The following is a 13,999-nucleotide window of genomic DNA, read 5'->3' on the forward strand; positions in this document are numbered from 1 at the left end:
TATGAAAAAAGAAGTGTGAATCTTTTTTTCCAGATTATACTTTAAGGAACAGGGTTAGAAAGGATACACAATTTGCCCGAGATCCTCCAGCTGGTAAATTTCTGATCTGGGGTTCAAATTCGGGTTTGACTCCAAATCCCATCCTCATGACCACTCTACTATGTATATTGCTATGAAAAATTACTGGTAAATGTGGCAGGAACTTCTTGTTCAAGTTAAACAAACTTTTAAAAAAAATTCTGAATTTTAATTCTTCAAATAATATAGGGATCATAATATTAGGGACATAGACTTAGCATCTTCCATGATTTAAGAGGGGGCTAGACAATTTTTTACCAAAGGAATAAGGCACCAAAGTCACTTGTTTGGCCTTATTATTGTAGTTTAAAACAACACTGTTTTATTGGAAAACATGAAAAACACACAGGCTAGATCAGGTAAAGAAATTGTTGCAATACAAATCACAAACAAGAGATAATGTCCTTGAAAACGAATAAAATCAAACTATTGGGCCAAGTATGACTGGCTATTTCTGAGACCTACCACTTACAAGCTATGAGATCCTGACCAAAGTTACTTAACTTTTCTGTGCCTCACGTTCTTCTCATATAATTTGGGCTTAAGAACAATATCTACTAGCTTTAAAGGTTTAAAAAAGATTGACTGGTGCTTTGTAAATGTTCAGTAAAAATTAGTTTCTTACTATAACTTTTATTTGTACTAAAAAACAGACCAAGCTCAACATTTTACATATCATGGTCAACTGAATTATCTGTACACAAAGAACAGAACATATTATTACATTTAACTTGATTATCTGCATTAATAACAGAGAAGAGAGGGATATTAATAATTCAAAATGTTAAGAAGTACAAAGATTATTAATGAATGTCTTTGGAAGAAAACTTTGTGACTTGAATTTATACATGGCCATCCTAGATGTCCTGGGGATTCAAATCACGTAAAATAAAACTGGGATATTGTCTATTGTATGACTTTGTGAGTCCTTTGTGCTTTTGTTCAGTATCAGCGAGATGGAAAAAATTCTGAACAAACTTCTCATAAAAACATTTATAAACCTATAGCAGAAAATGGCAATCAAATATCCTAGATTTTATTCTTTTTTTAATTATTCCTCATGCTACTTATTTTCCACATGCAATCTTTTCCATTACTTTGAAGGTGTAAAGACTGATTATTTCCTTCTTGGCATTAGGGCCACAATTCAGGTAGTGGCCACCTGTTAAATAATGGGCCTTTTTATTGATTCCATGGTCAGTTGTATAATCTTTTTCCAGATGTGGTTAACTAAAAGAAAATAAGAATGTAGTACATTATCCAGTCACTTACATTTTTAAAGTAAAAATATGAGTGTTGAACAATTAAGGTCCAACTTGCTAGTGTGTATATATGTATATATATATATATATACACACTATATAATAGTATAGTAGCCAAATACTATTATATGGCTACAATAATGTAGCAGTGAAATACTAACATAGGAGTAGATAGAAAAATCCACATAAAATAATGAAATTGACCCCAAAATATACATAAGACCTTACTCTATGATAGAGAATACATTTAATGTCAGTAAGGGAAACACAGGAGTATTCAATTCTGGTGGTTAGCAACTTAGGGAAAAAAGAGAGTTGTTAACATTGACCTAATATAATACAACTACTCAATTTTAGGTGGATTAAAGATATAAATTAAAAATTAAAAAATCATAAAAATATTAAAGAAAGATATAACTAGGAATTTATATAATCCTAGGATTATGAACACCTAAAGAATTACAGTGGGCAGAAAATATGAAGGAAAAGATTGGCAGATTTGGCAATGCGAATTTAAAACTATGTTAAAAACAGAACAAAACAAAACCTCCATAAATAAATTATAAGGCAATTACAAACTGGTAAAAATATCAAAAACAAAAAATAATACCCTTAATATTTAAGAGCTTTTGTAAATCAACAAGAAATATATAATCATATTAGACTATATAATTAACAAGCACCACCACAACAATAATGAAATACAAATGGCCAGTTAGCGTATTTAAAAAGTTCAACTCTGCCAGTAAACAAAGAAATACAAAATAATACAAAGTAGAAACTAGCCAAGATGAATATATCTAAATCTAATTTTGTGATACATTGTAACACATACATACTCACATAATACCTAGAGTAAGGAGAAACTAGCAATTTCATACATTGCTGGTACAGGTATAAATGATTTAACCTTTTGGAATGCAATCTAGCAAAAATGTTTTCAAAAGCACACCTGAGCTGACAGAAATCAGTGAGTGATTAGGGAAGGGGGTTAGCTGAAAAAGGGCACAAGGGAACCTCCTGGGGTGATGTACATATTCTATATCTAGTTTTGGTGGTATTTACATGGATGCATACAATTGTCAAAACTCAGACAAGAACTGTGCATTTTCTTATATGTTAATTATACCTTGATAAAATCTTGTAATAAAAACATAATTGACTCAGCAGTTCTACTTCCCTTAGCCTAAGGAAATAACAGTGGATTCATAGAATATTTACTGGATTATTCACTGATGAAAGGCTTATAATGAAAAATTATATATATACTATATACATATATACATAATGAGAATAGACAAAAACATTAATGATGATAACTGTGGGATATGAAATTAGTAGTATTTTTTTATTTTCTGTTTTTTCATGTTTTCTATATTGAACATGTATTATAAATACAAATTAGGTTGTTTAAAAAAACCATTATGACAAAATTTTCATCTAGTAACTCTAAGAAAATGACACATTCCTTAAAACTGCCTTTAGAGAAATACACCAATTATGTAAAAATTATGCATCTGCTTTCATTAAATTTCACTTGGAATCATACTACTTAGGTTTTTCAATCCTGCTTTAAGCATCATTTAACTTTCAGATATGGCTAAAGTATCAGAACACTTGCTGATAGTTTATTGAGTGCTCGTGTATAATGACAACTTTCATTTGGTACTGGCTTGGTTGCTATATTTACTATTGTGCAATGACTTTTTAACTACATTGTAGTAATCCCAACTCCTTAAACTTTCTAATAGAAATAAACTACTTATGCCTATGCTGCTTTTTTCTGTTCCCAAACACTCTCAGCTTAACAAAAAGAAAAGGGAAAAAAAGATTCTAGAGAGAGTACACAATCTACGACCACATGTTCCTGACATAGAAAAGGTAATTTTGCCCACACTCTCCTCCTATTTCTCTATGAATGTTAAATTTATATTACCTAAACTCTGCATGCCTGAGCATTTTATAATCTGAATTTAGCTCAAGAACCTGCTTTACTATACTTTCTCTTTTTCTCAACAGATTTCAAAATAGAACCATTGACCACTACTAGCAAATTTAATGTATGTATCTACATTCCATTTAGGTCACAGATATCATAGCAAAAGAAAATTAACATTGGCCTTTTCTTTATATATTAATTTTCTTTTAGGTCATTACATCAAGAGGACTGTATAACTAACATTTTGCTTACTTAATTTACAACATGCTACGTGAGTAATTTGTCCAGCCTTACCAATACTATCCAGGTACCATGTACCCCTTTCCTCTCCTACACTCCTGAGCATTCCCTAGGAGTCAGGCACTGTGTTGACTACTTTACATGAATTATCTCATTTAATTCTAACAATAACTCTGAGGTATGTATTATTATCTCCACTGCACAGGAGAAAAAATTGAGCTTGCAAGAGAGACTGCTTGCTCAGGTCATTCAGCAGTCACTGTCAGAGAAGGGATCTGAACCCAGGCAGTCAGTCTGATTTAATAGCCCACTGTATGATTAGCAGGGATTACCATATATGGGATTACAGAAAGTCTCCATGATGATGCATTTCTTGAAGGGAATTTGGAAAGTATTCCAAAAATGAGAACAGATATATTCTGGGCAATATATACAACCAGCTCCAGAAGACAGATATTATTATTTAGAATCAAAGGTCTCTGAAAGTCAAGTGAATTTTTTTCCCTCATCTTACTTATTATCACTTTATGTTGACATCATTAGTGACAAAAGCTGGTTTTCTGGAAGCAGCATGAGCTCCTAAGTGGGACTGACAGCCTCACCATTTATTACTGTGTGATCTTGGGCAAATAACCTTATTTCATTGAACTTTTAGTTTCCTCATTTATAAAATGGGACTAATACTCATTATCTGATGAAGTTGTAATCCTTCATAGATGGGCGCTACCGTCTGAGGCTCTTATGAGGGTTAAATAAGAGAAGATAACATAAAGATTCCAGTTGGGTGCCTGAAACAGAGCACATGCAAACACATGCTTCAAGAATGAACTGGTGGGATCTAGAGCTACCTTTATCTCCTATTACCAGTAGAAGAATAAGAGTATAAAAAGGATGCATACTTCCTTGTCAGTCAAATGTAAGTGACTTCTACTCTGTCAATTATTTTGTATAATCTTATTAATTAATCTGAATAATTGATAATTGGCTAAAATAAACAAGTGGTTTTAAAAGAAATGATGAGATTTCATATTAAAGTAACTCTGCGGACCTGCCAAAAAAAAATCTGTGAAAATACAATGCTGCACAAGCAAAAAAAAAAAAATCTAGACACAGACTTCACTGCCTTTATAAAAATTAACTCAAAATGAATCATAGACCTAAATGTAAGACACCAAAGTATGAAACTCCTAGAAGATAACATAGGAGAAAATCCAGATGATCTTGGTTTATGGTAATGACTTTTTAGATATAGCAACAAAGGCATTATCCATGAAAAAAATAAAAGATAAGGTGGACTTCATTAAAATAAAAAACTTCTACTCTGTGAAAGACAGTGTCAAGAGAATGAGAAGACAAGTCCCAGACTGGGAGAAAATATTTGCAGAAGACACATCTGATAAAGGATTGTTATCCAAAATATACAAAGAACTCTTAAAATGCAACAATAGGAACATGAACAACTCAAATAAAAAGTGGGCAAAAAACTTTAGCAAACCTCACCAAAGTAGATATTCAGATGGTAAATAGCATGTGAAAAGTTGATCAACATTATAGGTCATTAGGGAATAGCAAATAAAAATAAAAATAAAATACCACTCCATATCTATTAGAATGGACAAAATTCAAAACACTGACAATACCAAAACCTAGCATATCAACACCAACCTCATTTGAGTGAGCCATGGAATGAGTTTTAGGCACACTGAAGTTTAAAAACTACTACTCTAAAGTAATGCTTTTAAGAATAGCAATAAATAGCAAATAAAATATTTCTAATATCCTCAGCAACACCAAAAAAAAAAAGAGAGAGAGACATTAGAGCAGAAATGAAAGAAATAGAGAATAGAAAACAACAGAAAAGATCAACAAAATTAAGAGGTGGATTTTTGAAAGATAAACAAAACTGACAAACATTTAGCTAGACTCACTAAGAATAAATGAGAGGACTCAATAAATAAAATTAGAACTGAAAGATGAGACATTGGAATTGATACCATAGAAATACAAAGGATAAAATACTCCTGTGAACAATTATATGCCAACAAATATGACAGCCTAAAAGAAATGGATGAACTCCTCAAAAAACTGAATCTACTAAGTCTGAATCATGAAGAAACAGAAAATCTGAACAGACCAATAACAAAGAGACTGATGTAGTAGTCAAAATCTCCTAACAAAAACCTAGGAGCAGATGGCTTCACTAATGAATTCTACCAAACATTTAAAGAATAATTAACACCAATTCTTCTCAGACTCTTCCACACAATTGAAGAGGAGGGAACACTTCCAAACTCATTTTACAAGACCAGCATTACTCTAATACCAAAGTTAGATAAGGATAATATAAGACACAGAATCTATAGGCCAATATGTCTGATGTATATAGATGCAAAAATCCTCAAAATACTGGCAAACTGAATTCAACAGCACATTAAAGGATCATACACCATGATCAAGTGAGATTTATCCTTGGGATGTGAGAATGGTTCAAATATGCAAATCAATAAATGTGATACATAATATTAATAGATTGAAAAAAAAATCATATGATCATCTTAACAGATGCCACAAAAGCATTTGATAAAACTCATCCATGCTTTCATGATAAAAACTCTCAACAAGTTGTTTATAGAAGGAACATATCTCACATAATAAAGGCCATACATGACAAACCCATATCTAACATCATACTCAACAATAACAGGCTGAAAATGCCTAAGATCAAGAACAAGACAAGGGGGTCTGCTGTCACCACAACTATTCATAGCACTGGAAGTCAGAGCAATCAGGTAAGAAAAAGAAATTGGTGCAGCCACTTGGAAACAGTATGGAGGCTCCTCAGTAAATTAAAGATGAAACTAGCATATGATCCAGCAATTTCAATTACCTACTTCTGGGTATTTACTTGAAGGAAACAGAATCATTATCTTGAAGAGATACTTGCTCTACCATGTTCAGTGCAGCACTACTCACAACAGCCAAGACATGGAAACAACCTAAGTGTCCTTCTGTCCATCAATGGACGAATGGATAAAGAAAAGGTGATACACACACAGAAACACACACACACACAGACACACAATGAAATATTGTTCAGCCATTTAAAAAAGAAGGAAATTATGCCATTTGCAACAACATGGATGGACCTGTAGGTCATTATTTTAAGTGCAATAGACAGATAAGGATAAAGATAAATACTGTATGATTTCACTTATATGTGGACTTTAAAAAACATTGAACTCATGGAAACAGGCAGTGGAATAGTGGTTTCAGTGCCTGAGGGGTGGGGGAAATGGGGAGATATTGGTCAAAGAGTATAATCTTTCGATTATAAAACGAGTAAGTTCGGGGATACAGCATGGTAAATACAGCATACAGTACTGTACTGGATACTTGAAAGTTGCTATGAAAGTAGAGCTTTAGTGTTCTCAGCAACACCAGTACCACAACAAAAAAGCAAATTATGGGAGGTGAAGGACGTGTTAATTAATCTTATTGTGGAAAACATTTAACAATATATACTTGTATCAAATCATTATGTTGTATACTTTATTATATGTTAATATCTCAATATAATTGAGCTGGGGAAGAAAAGCAAACAAGAATAATAAAATCAAATGGCATGCTACAGACATGGGGGCATGTGTGTAGTTGCTGTGGGAGTGGTAAGAATTACGCTGTAGCAGGTCTAAGTCAATGTTGTTGGGCACATTTAATTCAGAAAGCACTGCATTGGTATTGCTTGCGAAGAAGATCACACAGTGCAACCTGGAATAAAGCTTCCTAGGACCTACAGATTGGGTCATAACCTCTGAAAAATAAGGACCATTATGACACATGGGACTTCAGCCTATCAGTTTTCAGAGGGTGATTTGGGGATCTCTGTGCCACCAATGTCAAAATTATTTTTGTATGAATACTAAGATATTAATTTGCCTTCTTCATTTTTTTTCCATGTTATGAAAGCAACATACCCCAGGTTTCAAAGATTTGACAAGTTCTGTAGAATATTTTTCATCAGTAAATGTTAACTTCCAAAGTCAATACCCTTCTGCCAGGTAGGACTGGATGTCATTCAGTGGTTCGAGGTTGAATACGTTTCAAGGCATGTTGGGCGGTACAGTAATGGTGGGGTCTTGCACAGTGAGTGCTAAATCTGTAGTGTTTTAGATGACAGAGGCACATTCCATATTTTCTTACAGGCAGGGCAATAATGGCACAGCTGACTACAAGAAGGTGGTGCTGGTGTTGTAGCTGCTGGTTTTTGAGACAGTACTGGAATTCTACGCATACGAGTGAAGGGACAATCTGGTTTAGTACGTTTTGCATCACAGTTACAACGTGGATGAACATTTTTCTGTAAATTTACAGTTGGGGAAAGCTTTGCAAGGTGAAATGGGGTGAAGGTATGCACACTTGTCTCCATTTTTCTGGGCAGGCCAGTACTCACAGTGCTCCAAAAGTTTTTCTGGTTTCTGTGCCACATGAAGTCCAGTTGTCTCAGTATTTGTCTCCATAATGGCCATGGCACTTGTGAGACCATATGAGAAGCTACCATGTGGGTCATCAAGCTGTCTGCTCATCACTGCAACTGCTGCGGTTGGAGGGGACTTTGAGTCCCTTGTTTGAGGCTGTAGGTTGGCTTACAGGTTTCATTCCTCCAAGTACATGTCCTCCTCTTGGTCTGACATGTATCCTGGGGAGCTGTGGGGAGCTCCCACTATAAACTTGGGACTTGCAGGTTTATCTGGTTGTACACGATCTCATGTCTGCATAAGGTGTCCTGAAAGTACCCAAAGGGTATCGCAGTTGTCATCCCTGCCTCTTGGGTTAGTGCCACTACTATTTCCTCAGATAGCTTTGGCTTCTTCAGAACACATGTTCTTGTGTCTGCATGGACCATAGATTCCGTGTCATAGTAACTTTGACTGATATGCAGAGTTCCTTGACTTTTTTCTATATTATCTCCTTTTGTTTCCTCTTCTTTAATGGGTAGACTTATTCTGGGGATCCTGCTTTGCCCCTGGACCATTGCTGCTAGCAATTCTTCTTGAGGAGTTCAAGTTCTGGGAGCAACTGGAAGGGTCTGTGTCTGTGAGACTGTAGAATAGTTTTTTTTGTTATTTTTGAGCTTTGGGTATAGCCTTCAAAATTATATTCTTGTTAACTTGTTTAGAAGGTGGAAGTGAAGGTGTCCTTTCAGGCTTTACTGGCATTGAAATGCTGCTGGAGATACTTCTGTGCAGGACCCTCAATCACCATGTTCCTCCTCTTCTTTTCCTCCATGACTGCATTTTTTAAATTTAACAACTGAACTTACCACAGGCAACTTTCTCTTCTGAAATTTTTCTTCCCAAATACTCATTTTTTTTCTGACTTGTTTCTAAAGAAGGGACTATAAGTCTCTTCTATGCCTGTAAGCACTTCTGGTTCACACAAATGTCCTGTTCATATACCTGGTTGTTCTGTCTGTCAAGTTGCTTGGCAGCATGAATACGGTTCTGCTCCTACTGGAACTGCAATCTGTTTAAATGAGCAACCCTATCTGCACTGTGACTTGCAGATGGCTGATAAATTTCAATGGAAGAGCAAGAAGAACCATACATAAGTGTCACTGTAGGTTGTCTCTAAGATTAGGGATTTTCCTGTAGAAAACAGATCTTCATCAATAAGATCATCTGGTTACAGCTTAATATCAAACACATCTTTAGAGGGTTCTGGCTCCCTCAGAGGTTTCACTGTTGACTTTATTCGGGTTGCAGCTCCATCATCATAAGTCTGTCTGACATTAGTGGTTTTCTGCTCCGTGAACTTGTAGCAACTCTGGAATGCCTCTTTTCAGTGCTTGAAACTGCAAGGGGTGGCACTGCAGCTTCGTGCCTTCCCTCATCTCCCCAACTGAAACTGCCCTGGTTTGAAGGCATGTTACTGTCAAAGATGTTGTTATCAGAAGACTTTAGACTAGAGGAGTCAGTTGTAACAGAGCAATGTTTGTCTAATATACCATGAAGCCATACGGTAAATCAAATTGTGTTGTTCCCTAGAAACAGGGACAGGTCCTCTCTCATTTGGTCCTGACTTTTCTCATTGGTCACCATCACGATAATGTCATCAGGAAGTTCTCCATCTGCATAAGCTCTTAATTCTTGCAATTCTCCTTTAATGGCACTCTCATGATTTCCATGAGTCAGGAACATTGAGCTTAACTGAGTCATCTGCTCAGGGTCTCACAAGGTTGCAGGCAGGCTGTGTTTCCATCTGGAGGCTTGACTGCAGAAGAATTCACTTTCAAGCTCATTTGGATTTTTAGCAGAATTAATTTTTTTTGAGGGGTGTGTATTCTAGTTTTTCTACAGTGAATATCTTTTACCTTATATAATAAAAGTCATTATTAAAATATTTACTTGGAGCAACCATGTAACTGTTAGTGTTTTTCTACTTAAAATAACTGAATGCTGTATGTACTATGGGAAATGGTGGCAGAGAGAGAGAGAGATTGGGAGGGAGGAAGGCAGACAGACCTTTATATTTTTTATTATTTTATCATGTATATTTACTGTAAAGTTTTACACTAATCTTAGATTTTACAATCTAGAAAGAATTTTCAATGGCACATAGTAGTGAATAATGTTCACCAGATCACAGTCTACTCTCTGACTGAATTGTTCTCTTCTCCCTGAAATGTCGATTTTGCTCTGTAAGGAGCAAGTGACTTTCTTTTTTACAAGTCTCTCCACTGCCATGTCAGACACAGCTCTCAAAACCTTATTGGAGCTAACCAAGCTTTATCTAACCAAACTCAAAATGGCATATGGCATATGGTCATATGAATCCTTTGGCTGATGCATCTAATTGGTTTTATAAAATCCATGCTTGTAAAAGGATTCCATAGCTATAAGAGTGTGATGCTATGGGATGAAGGAATGTAGTGGCAAAGAGGTTACTTTAACTGCTACACTGGAATGTGGTGCTCATCACCGCCACCAAATATTGTCAGTATATATCCCAGCAAAGGAAGAATCCTAATGATTTTGAGTGAAAAATTTCTATCATACATTTCAGTTTAGATCTACTAATAACACTTCTTTAAATGCCTTGTTAGACAGTGAAATCTGGGAATGATTATCAAACACCATATACAGTGTTTACAATAGAATCGTATTTCTTTTCTTTCTCTTACCCCCCAATTTTTTTTTTTTTTTTTTGCATAAAAAGTAGAATGTTGCTGAATGGTACCCAAATGTCTGTTGTATACCATGCCAATACAGCAGTTCGGCCAAAAATGCGAATAGAACAGTTTGCCAAGTAAAAGAAAACATAACAAATTGGTAATGGTTTCTATCTTGACAGAAAATGAAAATGATCCCTCAATGTGTGGTCACTCATGTGGACACATAAAAATGTCTTAGAAGCAATCACTTTACCTCAGATAACAGACCCTGACAGTGTAGTACAACACTGGCTGACTTTCACTTCTTAGAAAAGCGCAACCGTGACCTAAAAAATAGTCTGGTAACCATGTAATTTATGCATAACACACATGCACATGCCATGCATTCATAATATTTGCTATAAATCATTTCAAATACAAGATTTCTTTTTTGAGTGGAATATACTTTATGGGAGATGATCTAAACAACCAGAGACTTAATAAAGCTGAACTACCTTATTTATGAACAGAAATGATATTGTTGTCTATCAGGTTACAAAAATTTCAGTCTGCATTGCAATAAGAAGACACTATATAAGGGCCCAACGTATGCAATATGATTCTACATAGTGCCTTGAACACTAATGGTATTAGATGTTCAATAAAACAAATACAAAAAACTGTGTAGGTACAGAGTGTACAGTTCTGCCTTTCTGGCTTAGGAGATGCAACTGAAAGCAGAGCTGAACCCCCTAAAGACCTGGTAATGGTTCCTTTAACTTATCTCCCCTTCCTTTACCACTTATTTTTGTTCCCCAGATAGAGTATTGGTTAACATCATTGACCAGTGATGTTTTTCCCCATCCAGTGGAGTTTTCCCATTTGTTTAACTTTCTAATGTGGATGTTAGAATGATTGTATTATGAAATAGCAAAAAAAAATAATGACATTTTAAAAAACACTAATTGGCATCTAAAGCTAATGAGGAATTTAAAATGAGAGAATACCGAACCTAGGGGTTAGGAAGATCCTTGGGAAGTTAAATGGTCTTGCCAAGTTAAAAATAAATTTGAGTCCTGTGGGTTATGAGTTTCAAATGAAACTTCTGGGTTTAAATTTGTTGGTGACTTTCCTGTTCAATAAAAAAGGACTTAAATGGCTTATAAAAAGTTTAAAAAAACTTATTGGGCATCAAACTGCTCTTACAAAACACCATCTTGATGAGTTAAGTGTAAATGAATCAGAAACACATGGATCATATTTCCTTAAAAAATGCATATGGATTCAAAAATAAGGGGAAGAGAACTTGGCAAAACATTTATTGAGTGGTGGTGGAACCCAAAACATTTGAGAGATATTTTTAGATATTCAAGGAATCCAAAATAAAACTAAACCTGTCTAGTCATATGAAAAACAGAAAGTTCTTCTACGCAATGTACACTTATCTCTATGGGTCAATCAACACTCACTGAGCCTTCACCATTGGCACAGAATTATGGGAGGAGCCAGCTTCTGCCTATAAGCAACTTTGAATTTAAGTAGAAACAAATACACATAAGTAATACAAACCAATTAAAAGAGACCTAGGTTTTTTTTTTTAATTGGCATCATACCCAGATCATACAGAAACTGTATACTGAGAAACATGCAAGTGTTTTCACAGTTCTAGGGCATATAGGATTCATTCCACTCAAATCATCATTCCCTCAGCCCTTTTGATTAAAGTTATATATAGCTGCAGTCTTACTTGCTTAAGTGTTTCTTAATAAGTGTTTTTATGTCTTTTTTAATGCATGTCCCAGCCCTCTTTCCTCCACCCTCTAGATTTGTGAGTGCTCAACAAATCTTGCTGACTGGTTTCCTGAAGGATGGGAGTGTTGAACAGAGTTTTGAAATAGGGGAGAGATGGTATTTGGCAGAGAGGAGTGAGGCTATGATTCTGCATTAGGGTAATGGCACATGTGACAGTTCAGAGGCTCCAGGGGGTGAGTCATGTGTGGGGGGTGGCTCGCTGGCTTGCCTGCAGTATATGCCTGAGCCAGGGTATAGTGGGAGGTGCAGGCAGTTAGGTGTGGGGAGTCCTAATATACTACATGTGCAGTCAACTAGAGGACAGAGGAATGTGATAAGGGAAAGTACAATTCGTTTTTTTTTCTTTTTGCCAGTATAGGACAAAGTGCTAAGCACAGGACATGCACAAGCCAGTAATTCCTTTATTTCTTATCCATGCCTTAAAAAGCTGAAAAACATTCAAAGATAAAAACATGTTAACTATGTAGGCATTGTTAGGATCCTGTAGGTCACAGATTGTTAAAGGAACTTAGTAGGATTATGAAATGGATTACTGAGTTATATGTTTGTGGGAAAGTGTAAAAAACTGATGATTTAGAAAATTTAAGGCTGTTTAATGTGAGTATTATCTTTTCCACAATACTAGAAAGTTACTTAGGGCAGGGACAGTGTCATGTTTCTTGTGTATTTTGCACTGGCTAGCACAATACTAGGTATTCACCAAGCAATCAAAATATGCTTACTGAAGCGAGATGAAACAAAAGGGTGCTAAGACCCTGTAATGACCGGGGTATGATTTAAGGTAAAGCCTGAAAAAAAAAATGTGGAAATGTCCTATTAGTGCCTCTGTTCAGAGTCTATTTGTTCGTGGTTAATATAAAGAAATCAAAGCCCTTACCATCCTTCGTCATCTTCTACTTCTGTTTCAGAAATGTCATTTTCAGGAGTTTCAGCAATTGCTTGAGTGAGTTTAGATTTAAACTGGTTCAGCAGCGCAAGGGTCTGAAATAACAATTAGACTGCTAAGTTTTCTGATAAGGATAAATGTAATTTTAGAAGGGACACTTAAATTTGGTAGAAAAGAAAATACCCTACCAGGATGAAAATACTTAGACTTTTAATTTTGGAGGAAAATAACAAAACTGCAGCAATGATTGATATTCACAAGCCTTGACAATGCAGCTTGCCTTTGCTCTAACATTTTCCTGCTGAGATAACATGACTCTTCTGATTTGGAAAGCATAAATTTGCTTATAGAGAAGACCCTTAAACTTTAAATTACATGCTTATTAGTAGGGAAGTTTTTAACATCCACAGGACAGGGAGGTACTTCACTAAACTATGTGTATGTGAAATCAAAAAACACACAACAAATAGTATCTTTCATTGAAAAAATTTCCAAAAATGTAAAAACATCAACGTTGGGGAAGGTGAAATGAATGAACACATCAAGTGTTGGAAGATGGGTAAATTGGAGTGATGTTTAAAAATCTGTTAATATATATCTGAAAATTTTAAGATGATCATTCCCTTTTATTT

General features: G+C 35.2%; 1 protein-coding gene and 1 pseudogene across 4 annotated transcripts in view; both read right to left on the reverse strand.

The window, feature by feature from the left end:
* The window catches only part of CWC27 (CWC27 spliceosome associated cyclophilin), a 201,421-nt gene that overhangs the window by 25,339 nt on the left and 162,083 nt on the right, over window positions 1-13,999 (reverse strand). For 2 of the 4 annotated variants that reach the window (XM_057494890.1, XM_036887715.2), the window contains exon 13: window positions 13,359-13,462. In XM_057494890.1, the coding sequence (XP_057350873.1) occupies window positions 13,359-13,462 (104 nt within the window). Of the gene's footprint in view, window positions 1-12,170; window positions 12,196-13,023; window positions 13,270-13,358; window positions 13,463-13,999 lie in introns of those variants that run through there. The other 2 variants (XM_036887716.2, XM_057494889.1) reach the window with 2 other exon arrangements.
* Window positions 8,147-12,030, reverse strand: LOC130681514 (zinc finger CCCH domain-containing protein 14-like; annotated as a pseudogene).

Source organism: Manis pentadactyla, chromosome 2 (genome assembly GCF_030020395.1).
Source record: "Manis pentadactyla isolate mManPen7 chromosome 2, mManPen7.hap1, whole genome shotgun sequence".
In the NCBI taxonomy this organism is placed as follows: Eukaryota; Metazoa; Chordata; class Mammalia; order Pholidota; family Manidae; genus Manis; species Manis pentadactyla.